This window comes from Bison bison, unplaced genomic scaffold, assembly GCF_000754665.1.
Source record: "Bison bison bison isolate TAMUID 2011002044 unplaced genomic scaffold, Bison_UMD1.0 scf7180017864260, whole genome shotgun sequence".
NCBI lineage: Eukaryota > Metazoa > Chordata > Mammalia > Artiodactyla > Bovidae > Bison > Bison bison.
This window is the reverse complement of record NW_011494832.1, coordinates 7532544-7547542: the sequence shown is the minus strand read 5'-3', so window position 1 is coordinate 7547542 and position 14999 is coordinate 7532544. Positions and strand designations below refer to the sequence as shown.

Sequence of the window (14999 nt, the reverse complement as noted above, 5' to 3'; positions counted from 1 at the left end):
AGACAAATAAAATTCCAAGAACATCACCAGGCATTCGTTTACATACAATTCTTTGTAAGAAGTCATGTTTATATTTTGTCACATTGGTATATCTAAGAACTAAAATCATTTTATAGTGAATAATAGTTTCATTATTTTCAACCTTTTTATTAGGCTTTAGAGTGCATAGTTGTTATTGGCAGCATTTTGTCATTAAACTATTTGACATTCTGTATCAAAGGTTATTCACTCAGATCCATTTGATTAGAAATACAAAAACTTAAAGTGAATTTTCCACCTTAAAATTAAGATGATCTTGCATGAGCTGGACTAGTAGACAATTTATGAATTAAAAAAAAGTAATGATAGACTTCTTTACTAAAATATTTTTCATATATTTATATTGACTTTATATGGATAGAGAGACATAGGAAATTTATGGAGAGTATCATCATATTGCTCTTAACCTATTCTTTTTTTAATTCAAGTCTGTAGTGTATGTTGTTCGAAATCAGATTATTTTCCTCCCTGACTCAGTTAAATTTTAAATCCTCTAACACTTCCTTTAAACTGTTGATTTGCAAACAACATGGAGATATCTACATGATATTAAAATTTAGTACAAAATGTCAAGGAAATATTTTAAGTTTGTTTTAATAACTATTACATTTTCTTCTATTTTTTTACTTATCTAGAGCCAAAATTTGTAGGTTCTTATATGATCCCTGACAATGAAGACCGAGATGACAACAAAGTGTATTTCTTTTTCACGGAGAAGGCCCTGGAGGCCGAAAACAGCGCCCATGCAATTTACACCAGAGTGGGGCGACTCTGTGTGGTGAGGACTGTTTTCCTCTCTCACTAAGCTTGCTTATCTCACAATTTAATGTCAGGCCTTTGCTCATTTTATAATCGGTTTCTACTTTAAAATGTTTTATAGTATCCTCTTACGCTCCCTAAAATTGGTATTTAGTGTCTAATCTTTAGACTTCATGACTACTAAAGTTTAATCTGAAAAGAACTTTGCATTTTGTGTTATCTTCCGCATTTTCAAAGCCCTATTAAGAAGAAAAGGTGTATAATTAGGCTATATTTCTTCCCATACAGAAGTTTAAGCTCCATTTTAAAAAGTTAGTTTCACCAAAATTGTTCTAGTTTCTGTAATCCACATTCTAAATAATTTACATAATTATGTTTCAACAATTCAGATGGTTGATTCTGTAGGGAAAAACATCTATAGTTTGTTGGAATTCAGATAGATGATTTAGTGAATATTCAAAGCCAACTGAAGTAGCCTTATATATTGAGAGAATCATAAATGTGAAGTTATTTTGATATTTAAAAAGATACTCAAGAATAAATTTAAGATGTTCATATGTACATGTATGGATGTACACACAGACACACATATATACATGTATGTATTTTGTATATGTGTGCAAATCTATATGCTTGTTATGTGTATGTATGCATATGTGTTCATACCTCAAGCCTTTTTCCCTAAAAGAAGAAAAAGAGATGTGTCTGTATTTCTGAGATAAGCAGATTATTTATCAATAAAATAATAGTAAAAGTTGCTGCTGCTGCTGCTAAGTCGCTTCAGTCGTGTCCGACTCTGTGCGACCCCAAAAACGGCAGCCTACCAGGCTCCCCCGTCCCTGGGATTCTCCAGGCAAGAACACTGGAGTGGGTTGCCATTTCCTTCTCCAATGCATGAAAGTGGAAAGTGAAAGTGAAGTTGCTCAGTTATGTCCAACTCCTAGTGACTCCATGGACTGCAGCCCACGAGGCTCCTCCGTCCATGGGATTTTCCAGGCAAGAGTACTGGAGTGGGTTGCCATTGCCTTCTCCAAATAATAGAAGTTACTGTATCATAAAAGTCACTATTTATTTGGGGTCACCTACTCAACTAACATTGTTTGATACCTGGAAACCGTGTTTACTGGGCCATTGTGAAAGCACGCTGACCAGGCAGCATGTGTGAACCTAAAAAAAAGAAAAGGTTTATGAGGAATTGCATCTTTAATATTGTTTGAGGAGTGTACCAGAATTTCTAATTAAGTAAAAAAGGTATAACTCTTGCCATCTTCATGTTTAATGATACAAAATCCATTGCTGGTAAAAGTTCTCTGGGTCCCCATTTACCTGCTTTTTGTTTTTCACAGAATGATATGGGAGGACAGAGAATACTAGTGAATAAGTGGAGCACTTTCCTGAAAGCTAGACTGGTTTGCTCAGTACCAGGCATGAATGGGATTGATACATATTTTGATGAATTAGGTAAATATTATTAGGAGAGTTAAATCTTCCTCTTTGATATATATGCTTCTTTTTTATATATATATGCTTCTTTTTTTGGATATATATGTTTCTTTTATATATATATATATATATATATATATGCTCACTGTTTTTAACATGCATAGGTAACTTGCTTTCCACAGTCATTGACTTCTAACTTAGAGCAAGTTTTTATTCTCATCTCAGCCGGGTCCATGAGTTGGGGCTAAGGAGTTCCAAAAGCAAAAAGACCCCTCCTTTTAGTTTAGAGTCAGCACCTCTGGCTCCTTCCTTCAGGCCCAGCTCAAAGTCATCCTCAGCAGTTCATCCATCTCACTATGTTGTGATTTGGTCATGGTTGCTTAACTGTATATGGAAATGTATATCATATTATACATCATATATATCATATACATATCATATCATATGTATATCATATTATATAATATATATCATATTATATATACAATATATATATAATCTTATATATAAGATATATCTTAAAATATATCATGGGTTCTAAACTACTTTATGTCACTATATTTTCTTCACATGCCTTGAGGGCTAAACATATTAAGTTAATGCAATGATCTTTAATGTTTCAGAGGATGTGTTCTTGCTGCATACCAGAGATCATAAGAATCCAGTGATATTTGGACTCTTTAACACTACCAGGTAAGAAATTTATATGGTTAGTCAAAGTATCATGAAACAAGAGATGCCTCATCCCTTCTCTGTGGATGTAATTGAAAATACACTTGACCAATCTGTTATTCTCACTTTCTATACTTTGTAAGTCACCAATTTCCCTTCATTCTTCTGTATTTGCAGTTGTACTTTTTTAAAACCACAATCTCAATCCAAATCCATATTTCTTTTTGTTTAAAGTACTAGCATCCTCCTCTGCTCAGTATCCTAAGCTCTTCACCCCCGATCTACAACAGAATGATATTTTTTTTCCTATACACTTTTGTGTTTGCATGCTTGTTTTATAGTTCCATGCTATAAAGTCTAGGATTATTCTTTCAGTTATCGTATACAGTTGTCTGGGTCAGGCTTTCAAGTCTTTCTATCCACTATTCCCCACTTAAGATTGGAAGTTTTCCCTCTAAGTTCCCTCAAACTCTGCTTTTGACAAGAATCCCAGCGTCTGGTTTTCCCATCACTATGGTTTGCTTTATCTACTTTTTCTTCCAGTACTTGTCAATTACCATCTTCATGAAACACTCCTTGATTCCTTAATCACAGAGCACTTGGCTCACTTCCTCTACTCTGGTTGCCCCTGTGTGGATTCTTAGAGAACACACATTTCTGATTTGCCCTCCATGTTTTAAATGTAAATAAACTACTCAAGTTTAGGACTTACGATCTGATATTTTTATGTTTTTGTGTTATGTATCCATTGAAGAGTGCTGGAAAAATGAATCAAAGATCATTTAATGTGTCTGATACATGAATGAAAATATGTTATTAGAATCAGTTTGAGTTGAAAGTTTATATATATAATTCCCTGAGTGTCTTTCCAAATAAATCAGAGTGGAGATGAGATGGTTAAAATGAGAAATAAAGAATATACTTCAATTCTCTTGATGGTGATAGAAAAATATTACTCAGTTTCTTGTTTGCTTTACATTGGCCTTAAACTTTTATGTTGTCATGTATACTTTGTTTGCTTAGGATCTCTCCATAAAATTTTTTAATTAATTTTTATTGGCATATAATTGCCTTACAATACTTTGTTAGTTTCTACTGTCTAGCAAGGGTTTCCCAGGTGGGTCAGTGGTTTAAAAAAGTCTACCTGCCAATGCAGGTGACATGGGTTCTATCCCTGAATTGGGAAGATCCCCTGAAGAAGGAAATGGCAAGCCACTCCAGTATTCTTGTCTGGGAAATCCCATAGACAGTGGAGCCTGGGATCACAAAAGAGTTGGACACAACTTAGCAACTAAACAATAACAACTGTACAGCAAAGTGAGTTAGTTATATGTATACATAGATCCCCTCTTTTTTAAGTTTCTTTCCCATTTAGATCACCACAGAGCACTGTGTAGAGTTTCCTGTGCTGAACAAGTCTGTTTTCATCTCTATTTTGTATATAAATAGTGTATATTTACCAATCTCAGTCTCCCAGCTCATCTCCCCTGTCCCCCCACCTAGGTGTTGCATTAAGTTTTTGTTTAGTTTTTCAGCAGGTAATTTCTTATTCTCACTTTGAAAAAAAAATAATAAAACTCTTTGGATGAGCATCCTGCTGTCCTAAGGGGACCTTTTCTTTAGCACAGAAACATGGAGACAATTTTGCTATCAATTATTCCTTGATGCATGAAGAAGTAGTTAATGAAGATTGATAGTTATCACAGTCCATGGAAAATCCCAAACTTTTTTTACACTTCATCTTCTCTTTTATGCTAGTGAAGAATTTGTACATTGCATGATAATTCCACGGCATTTTATGGTAAATATAAGCTACAGAATAGTCAGTATAGATTTTTCAATGAGTTAGAATGATCAGCTTATAAGCTGTTTTCATAAATGATAGCATAATTGATCTGTCTGAGACTTCAAACACAGAGCATTATTTTCTTCCATAATTTCAATTTTGGCTGTTTGATTTATGCATAATTTTGAGGAAAGGCTTCCCAGGTGTTACCTGACGTAAAGGTTGATATCATGGCATCGTGATCAAAGGTTTACTGCCATGTTAGTTGAAAGACTATCTCTGGTTTTCTCACTGTTGCAGGCATTTCCAATTGCTTCAATGTGTGTTATAAAATGTGTGAACTGATGTCCTTAGACAGTAACATAACTGCTGTTCTACAGGTGTCTTATAATGTAGGAAATGTTATACTTTTAAAAAACTTTGCATTTTGCAGAGCACTTTCACAATCTAATTATTTTAATTCTTACAATAAGGAGGCTAGGGAAGTGTTAGACTTCATTCAGATTATGCCAAATTAATAAATGTGGCCTAATCTTTAATACAAATAATTTTAAAATGTTCTTTCACAGAATCTTATTTTAAATACTCACAATAAAAGTTGATGTAGCTTTATTTTATAAAGAAATCTCAAATGCTGTCTTTATCCAAGATAAGTAGAAATTTTTATCAAGAAAATAATTTCAACTTCTTCTAGTTCTTCAGGTAAGGAATCTGAGTTTTGCGTAATTTAAGTCTTTTTCTCAAAATTAATCTGGTGCAGCCCAGTCATCTTGCCACTGTAACACTGTTTTCAGTGACCTGGAGGGGGTAGTGTACAGTAAGCCAATCAATGTTTGTGTGACGGCCAAGCTCAAGAATGGAACAAAGCCCCTAATTCTCTTTAGACTTTAAATCATTCTCCAAATCATATACGCTAAGAAAAATATACAATTTGAATAAAATTTACAACAGTATTAATAGCATGGCAAGAAGAAAAACACAGTATACCTGAAAGAGATGCAAGGAGATAAAACCGTCCTCAACTGGGTAATGAATCTTTAAAAATATTAAGACGAAATCTTCCTTAATAAGACATGTAAAACACAAATGGATATATTTACATATGTGTGTGTGTGTGTGTGTAGTTCACCTAAAACTAACACAGCATTGTAAATCAATTATAGTTCAATTACAATTTTAAGATTCAACTGGAAAAAAAATAAAATGACATGACTGCTTTTGTGATTCTAACAATGTCATTTTTAATTTGCTCTAATAAATAGGCAAAAAACTATAAGTTTGGAGTTTGAATACTTGGAATATTGTAGTAGATAATATCGCTAGATGTCTTATACCTAAGAGATTACAACTCTTTCACCCAAAAGACTTCCTCCTTATCTAGGTTTTCTGTAGGATTTGACTAGGTGACCTCCTAGTCTATTCCAGAATAGTAATTATCTCTTTTTTCCCCAGTAATATATTTAGAGGCCATGCTATATGTGTTTATCACATGTCTAGCATCCGGGCAGCCTTTAATGGACCATATGCACATAAGGAAGGACCTGAGTACCACTGGTCACTCTATGAAGGAAAAGTACCTTATCCAAGACCTGGATCTGTAAGTTTAGGCATTTAACAAAGTATTATTATTTTTGAAAAGCTTTTTTAGTAATATTCTGTTTGTTGTTCAGATGCTTTATTAAATTTGCATGAATCAGTTAAGAAATCCCACAACTAAAAATCTGCTTGGTTACTTGCATGGTAAAGAAATATTACTTCTTATATCTAGATGTATGCTTGTTATTTAATGAAAAGAATGTAATCTAAAATAGATACATCTTAGCATTATAAAATATATATTATTGTTGACATTTTGGCTATCTATTTGACTCTAAATTTTTATTTTTAGAGGTACTGGTGAATACAGAAACATCAATAAAATGAGCATTGTATTCCTCTCAGCCTCTTTAGAAGAATTAGTGCCACAAGTGGTTTCCAAGCAAGAGAATGTCACCATATCGTTATTATATATTCTGATAATTGGGTCAGGTTTTCAGTTCCCTAGACCAGACTTTTTCTCAGCTTCTCACTTAAGCATATTGAGAGGAAGCTATTTCTCTGGCTCTTCATAATACTAAGCAACCCATTTGCCAAGAGGAAGTTCCACCATTTGCCTCTTAACTGGTGCTACCAAGATTCTCCCTAACTAGCCATTCAAACTGTGCTTTTAATTGCACTGCTGCTGCTGCTGCTGCTAAGTCACTTCAGTCATGTCCGACATGTGTGACTCCATAGATGGCAGCCCACCAGGCTCCCCAGTCCCTGGGATTCTCCAGGCAAGAACACTGGAGTGGGTTGCCATTTCCTTCTCCAATGCATGAAAGTGAAAAGTGAAAGTGAAGTCACTCAGTCATGTCCGACTCCTAGCAACCCCATGGACTGCAGCCCACCAGGCTCCTCCGTCCATGGGATTTTCCAGGCAAGAGTTCTGGAGTGGGGTGCCATTGCTTTCTCCGTTTAATTGCACACATGATGATAATAATGAGGAGGAGGATTTTGTACTATGTGTCCTGTACACAATTAGGTTGGGAAAAGGTAGCATCATTGTATCTGCTGTTCATGGAGAACAAACTTGTCATGCAAGTCGGTCTACACCATTATGAGCAGCTAGTGAAAACCCATCACTATGCTGATTCCATAAGTACTTGCAAGTCAGTAGAAATCATTTTTGCAGAGCTACAATTCAAAGTGGAAACAAACCTTATCTCAGTTAACAAGTGTAAGGCTTTACCATTTCAATCACTCTCTCTCACTAGGTTAAAATTATTACTTCCAATAAGACATAAAGTATATTTTATTTCACTCTATTGATTGAAATTACAATTTAAATGGAGAAAACCCACTTCTGTGGCTTTGCTGGAAATGCTTCTTGAAACCACATGATATTAAAGGAGATTTAGAGGAAGTGACTGGTTACTGAACTGCTTCCAGGCTGGTCTAGAATGTTTCCAATTATATAGCATGAAAGTACACTCACGTGAAATATTCATGCCAAATTAAGAAATATGGCCCCAGATTTTAAAACAAACCATTAAAAATGCCCTCTTTGCAGAATGATTAATAAACTACTGTGTTTATACTCTAAAGTGGAAAATTTTTATCAAGGTCACCGTTACAATTCCTGCTGGTGCTAGAAGAAAATGTGTGAAATGAGGGAGCACTAAATAGCAAGCATGCATCAACACAGTGATAGGTATTCCAAGAAGTAGCTTAGGTACTGCTGAACATTTATTTTTAGAGTCAGTGATTTTAAGAATTGAGACGTGTTATAGCAAGTATTTCTGGTTTTTTCAAGTTATTGTCTCTGATTCATACAAAAATAATATACATTCATACAAATTACATTAGAATAGAGAAGGGGTTTTTTTCCTCCCTTAATTAACAATGATGGAATTTGAAGAGATTTCTGTTATAGTCAGTGAGACAATTGAAACTATCATCAATCAGTGTCAGTAATGGGAAAGCTGTTGTGTGGTTGTAATTCTTAATTTGAGTGGAAGATTTAGCACAATAACAAGTCACTTTTGTTTTGCTATGAACAATACATTTATTACTTTAAAATTTAATTTGCAACATGAAAAACAAATTTTAGAAGCAGGAAAATAAAATATTTTCATAATATGTTTGTGCTATCTCCAAACTATATATACTTAATTATTTTTCAGGATTTCATTGCTGTCTATTTCTAGTGCCGCATTTTTAAAAATAATTCAGCCTCACTATGCAATTTTTAATTCAGATTTTATTTCTGTAGTAAAGAAGATATGGTTACTAAATATTGTTAAATACATAGTTGATTAATTGAACATACTCCGTTTTTATAATTCTCCTTATAATTGATTATAAATTTGCTCTTTAGATTTCACGGGATAAATATTCTCTCATCCATTTGTATTTCAGTGTGCCAGCAAAGTGAATGGAGGCAGGTATGAAACTACCAAAGACTATCCTGATGATGCCATCCGGTTTGCTAGAAGTCATCCACTTATGTACCAGCCCATAAAGCCTGCCCATAAAAAACCAATACTAGTGAAAACAGATGGAAAGTATAACCTGAAACAAATAGCAGTGGATCGAGTAGAAGCTGAGGATGGCCAGTATGATGTCTTGTTCATTGGGACAGGTAATGAAATTAGAAAGTACTCAGACATTTAAATTGAACCTTAAAATCAGTAACATAACATTAAACATCCCTGCCTGTCAACAAAACCTCTGTAGACCCATTTGGCTTTCTTACATACTGCCTGTCCGCTGCAATGGAAGAGAAGAATTTGGGGCAGTTACAGCCTGTAATTCCTGATACATGGTCAATATTTAATACATTTAAACAAAATGAATACATTAAGGAATGAATAATTGATGTTAATAAACAATGTTGGTTCCAGAAAAGAACTCAGAGCAGAAATAGGGTGCCATACAAAGGATGGTTCTCTTCTGTTAGTCCCTCGGGGCCACTGCTTCAGTCTTTAGGTAAAGTTTAGGTAATTTCACCTAAATCTATAATCTCAACTGTGCTTATCAGGCCCCATAAGAAATCAACCATGTAAAGTTAATGAAGCTAAATGTTATACATTAAAGTGAAAGAAAGTGAAAGTCGCTCAGTCGTGTCTGACTCTGTGACCCATGGACCATACAGTCCATATGATTCTCCAGGCCAGAATACTGGAGTGGGTAGCCTTTCCCTTCTCCACGGGCTTCTCCCAACCCAAGGATCGAACCCAGGTCTCCTGCATTGCAGGCAGATTCTTTACCAGAAGAGCCACAAGGGAACACCAGTGTTATACATAATGGAGATAAAATTTTAGACTAAAGCTATAATATCCTGCATTATTAAAATAAAGTATAATAAATATGCTAAAAGTCAAAATGTAAAATAGATCTGTAATTTCAACTAGTGCCATTCATTAGATCTAGCTTATGGAGGAGAACTTGGAATCATTTAGCATGCAGGGTAATATGTATCAAATTCTGTCAAGTACTTTGAAATTATATAGTCATTTAAAGAATCATTAAAACTATCATTTCTTTATATATATATGCATCATAGTAATTACTATAGCAGATCCTATTTAGAAGAGTAAGCGTTCTACTATATATAACTTTAATCATTGACATATTCTAAAAAGACATTACATATGCCCAGATCAGGAATTAATATATAGTATTAATATTGGTGCTTGAACTTTCCCACTCATGCTTTTTGAAACAGCAAAGGTACAAGTAAGGAGGTAATTGTCTGATTTCCAAAAATTGATGTCTCTTGCAGGATATATTTTATTCATGTAAGAGGTTAGTAATATGTTCTGCTGGAGAAGGAAATGGCAAGCCACTCCAGTATTCTTGCCTGGAGAATCCCATGGACAGAGGAGCCTGGTGGGCTACTGTCCATGGGGTCACAAAGAGTCGGACACGACTGAAATGACTAGGCAGTATGTTCTGCACTGTGGGTTCAAGATTAACAAAGCATCACATTTATTTAACAAAGTTAAAATTACCTGGCCATGAATTCACGTATAGTGGTATCCAACAAAGTTAAAAAAAAAAAAAAATAAGAATTCCATAAGCAAGAGTAATATTTGATAAAAATTAATCACAGAAAAAAGCATGTTATTTTTCACCGCCTTGGAAAGTAGAAGTCACGTATATAAATCCAAGAATGTTTTCAGAAATACTTTTTTGTTAGACTGACCAAAGCTATTTGAGAGAATTCCAGAAATATATAAGGTATATACTTAGGCTCTCGTGTAACCTATGTTGAGCTTAAAGATATTATTCTATTAAACCACAGCTTTTCAGCACTAAAGAACATATTTGATGAATGTGTGATGAATACAACTTTGAATAATACCACAAAATAGTTATTTTTCCCCAAATTTATCAGACACATGCTTTAGTACTATATATAGTAGTCCTTATTGAAAAATCACTAGTTGCAAACTGATAATTTGAGTTCCCCTTTGCCTTTTTACTTGATATGATAATTGTGGGATATTTATAATGTGTGCTTGATATGATAGTTTTGTTCCTTTTGGTAATTTTTATTAGTTTATTTTAATTACATTATATTAAGCCAAACACACGATTTCATAATTGTTAAAGAAATTGCATAAGTACCATAGAAACCCAGGATCAGAACTCCCAAAGTGCTTTTTCCCCCTAGTTATTTCTAGCACTATACTAAATTCTTACATTCAAATTCATGTTTTATTAAATGTTCATTGGAAAGAACAAGTTCAGAATATCAGGAATAATAAAAACAAGGTAGGATTTTAAAATGTAGGTATAAATTTATAAAATTATTTATAATTATATAAACTAAATGATTAGTACAGGAGGACTCATTACACCATTCTCTCTATAGGGTATACTTGAAATTTTTATTGAAAGTGTATATAACAAGATTTGTGGTTACTGGAGGTGAGCGGTGGGAGAACTAGATGAAGGTTGTCAAAGATACATCTTTTTAATTATGAGATAAATAAGTACTAAGGATATAATATACACCATGACTAATATAGTTAACAGTGCTGTATGTTATAATGAAGCTTTTTAAGAGAGTAAACCCTAAGAGTTCTCATCACAAGGGAAAAAAAGCTACTTTGTATGATGGATGTTCACTAAACTTATTGTGGTATTATTTCATGATGTATGTGCTCAGTCATGTCTGACTCTGCTACCCCATGGACTATATGGAATTCTCTAGGCCAGAATACTGGAATAGGTAGCCTTTCCCTTCTCCAGGGGATCTTCCCAACCCAAAGATTGAACCCAGGTCTCCCGCATTGCAGGCGGATTCTTTACCAGCTGAGCCACAAGAGAAGCCCATGATGTATATAGGTCAAATAATTATGCTGTATTCCTTAAAATTATACAGTGTTATATGTCATTTATGTCTCATTAAAATTGGAAGGAAAAATGTATATGTATAAATATAAATATATTTATTCTGTTTATATATCAATATGTCAAGATTTCCATTGTGTGTTGCTTGAAAGGTTCCATAAGATCAAAGGTATAGTTTCTTACCAGGATGTAGCTTTAGGTAAAAAATATTCTTTCATCATACATCACAGAAAAAGCTAGAATAATTTTCTATTTGTCTATTTCATTAATTCCAAAAGACATCTTGATTTCTGAACCTTTAATTGGGTTTTTGAATCAAATTGTTGGAAAATACTTATATATTATTTGGTCTTATTCTTTGACCAGGTACACAAAATTGATTTTTTTTGCTAATTTAAAATATGAATATATAAATAGCCATATTGTTTTAACTGGCAATGATTAAATATTTTATACATCTAGATTTCAAATCTTATTTAAATTTATAATCTTTCCATGGTTTTTAATTGTTTGAAAACCAGATTGTTACAAAGCTTCTGGATTATCTCTTCTTTTATTTTCTTATAGATAATGGAATTGTGCTGAAAGTAATCACGATTTACAACCAAGAAACAGAATCAATGGAAGAAGTAATTCTAGAAGAACTTCAGATATTCAAGGTATTTTTAGTGAAACATATAGCCAACATTTATGTATTGTAGACAATCGCAGTGAATTATAAATAGGAAAAACATTACATCAGTTGTTTTTTTCCCTAATCAGTATGTTGTAAATTCAGAGTACTCTGAAGTGAAGAATGATTTATAATTCTGGTACATCTATTTGGTTATCATAGACTATTCACTATTCAGATAAAGAGGCCAGTATTTACCATCATGAAAAGAATTTCATTATATGAAGTGGGATATAAAATGACCTTTATCCCACAAATGAATTCTAGAATCATTATTACAGTCATCATCTTAAGCAAAATACTACCAATAAAAGCAATTAAAAAAAATAGCAGCAGGTTTCATATTGTTTCGGGTGAAACAATATGAACCTGTCCACAGGTTTCACGACATGTTGGCATTGTCGTGGGATAAGTAGATTGCCTTTTTATCGCATGCAGTTTACACAGAGAATTTGCTAAAAGAAAAATGCAAAATGATAACGGAAATATTAAGCATGACAAAACAGTTGTGTATATTGTCTCTCTTTTTTACACACACACATACACACCCATATACACACAGTAAGTCTTGGCATCTATAGCATAACTGCTCTTTGAACACTGAATTAATTAGTAATCATTGCTCCTAGGGGAGATGCACACTGCAGTCCATAGGGTCACGAGAATCCGACACGACTGAGCAACTGAAAAACAAAGAGGAGATACAACATTAGGTTCCTGAGAGTCTCTAGTTGCAGCATTTTTGTCAGCTGATTGATATGTAAACTTGTTTTATTTGTGTTTCTTTTTAAAGACACCTTATTTAGTATATGTTGTTGTTGTTTAGTCACTCAGTTGTGTCCAACTCTTTTGCCAACCCATGGACTGTAGCTTGCTAGACTCCTCTGTCTATGAAATTTCCCCAGCAAGAATACTGGAGTGGGTTGACATTTCCTTGTCCAGAGAATCTTTCTGACCCAGGGATCAACCCATATCTCCTGCACCGCAGGTGGATTCTTTACCACTGAGCCAACCAGGACTATCCTGTTGATTAATTAAAATTGAAGTGAAGTGAAGTCGTTCAGTCATGTCCGACTCTTTGCAACCCCATGGACTGTAGCCTACAATGTTCCTCCGTCCATGGGATTATCCAGGCAAGAGTACTGGAGTGGGTTGCCACTAATAACTCCTGCCTGAACAAGGCTTATTTAAAACACATATTTATTTCATAAGGCACATTTCAGCCTTTTGGAACTTAGGAACACAACACTTCAACACTATGCTTAGTTCAGTTTAGTTTAGTTCAGTCGCTCAGTCATGTCCGACTCTTTGCGACCCCATGAATTGCAGCAGGCCAGGCCTCCCTGTCCATCATCATCTTCCGGAGTTCACTCAAACTCACGTCCATCGAGTTGGTGATGCCATCCAGCCATCTCATCCTCTGTCATCCCCTTCTCCTCCTGCCCACAATCCCTCCCAGCATCAGAGTCTTTTCCAATGAGTCAACTCTTCGCATGAGGTGGCCAAAGTACTGGAGTTTCAGCTTTAGCATCATTCCTTCCAAAGAACACCCAGGGCTGATCTCCTTTAGAATGGACTGGTTGGATCTCCTTGCAGTCCAAGGGACTCTCAAGAGTCTTCTCCAACACCACACTATGCTTGGGGGCCTTTTAAACAGCAAATCATTAACAAAAAGGACACAAATAAAAATATGGTACTAAATGGAACATGAAGATACTTGTTTACCGTATGAGAGTTGAAACAAGAAGGCAGGGTATACCTTGATCAACCTCAGCTGGGAATGTACATTTTGGGCATCTCAGATTTTTTTTTTTTTTTTTTTTTTGCCATTCTGAGCATGTGAAAGGCAGCAAAATACCAAAAGCATTGATATTGGGGTTGCAAATAAGTTTTAGCAAGTAAGCAAATGTGCAAGATCACAATATGTAATAATGAAGATTGTGTATATGTAATAAATGTGCACAAAAATATTTTTGATGAAAACAGTATATTTCACCTTAGCTGTTCAGATTAGATTCCTCATAGCTTCACACAAAGTTAACGACATTCTTATCTCAACCAGAGCAGCTGTTGTTTAGTCGCTCAGCTGTGTCTGACTCTTGTGTGACCCCATGGACTGTAGCCCTCCAGGCTTCTCTGTCCATGGGAGTTTCCGGGCAAGAATACTGGAGTGGATTGCCATTTCTTTCTACAGGTTATCTTCCTGACCCAGGAATCGACCCCATGTCTTGGCATCTCCTGCCTTGCAGGTGGATTCTTTTACTGCTGAGCCACTGGAGAATCCCCAGAGCAGCAATATTTTTGTTTATTTTGCATATTGAGCCTCTATAAAATTTCATTTCATGTCAGGACTCACAGATCTCATATTAAGGGCATTCATCATAACAATGTCTTGTTCACATAAATCCTTAAGCAACATTGTTTTTTGAATGAATAAATGCATGCATATGCTTTCCTTGTGACTCAGCAGTAGAGAATCTGCCTGCCAGTGCAGGAGCCGTGACTTCCATCCCTGGGTTGAGAAGATTCCCTGGAGAAGGAAATGACAACCCACTCCAGTATTCTTGCCTGAGAAATCCCATGGACAGAGGAGCCTGACAGACTACAGTCTATGGGGTCTCAAAGAGTCGGCACGACTTAGTGACTAAAAAACAACATGTGAATAAAGCGTTCTGTAGTTTTAAATATTTAAAATTTTAACATAGGTGATCAAATTTTTCTCTTTCAAAAAATAACTATTTGAAG

General features: G+C 34.7%; 1 protein-coding gene across 1 annotated transcript in view; it reads left to right on the top strand.

Moving 5' to 3' along the window:
- Positions 1–14999, top strand: part of SEMA3E (sema domain, immunoglobulin domain (Ig), short basic domain, secreted, (semaphorin) 3E) — a 277793-nt gene that overhangs the window by 226126 nt on the left and 36668 nt on the right. The window contains exons 7-12 of the mRNA XM_010848140.1: positions 675–817; positions 2145–2259; positions 2865–2934; positions 6152–6296; positions 8639–8861; positions 12149–12240. Of these exons, the coding sequence (XP_010846442.1) occupies positions 675–817; positions 2145–2259; positions 2865–2934; positions 6152–6296; positions 8639–8861; positions 12149–12240 (788 nt within the window). The remainder of the gene's footprint in view (positions 1–674; positions 818–2144; positions 2260–2864; positions 2935–6151; positions 6297–8638; positions 8862–12148; positions 12241–14999) is intronic.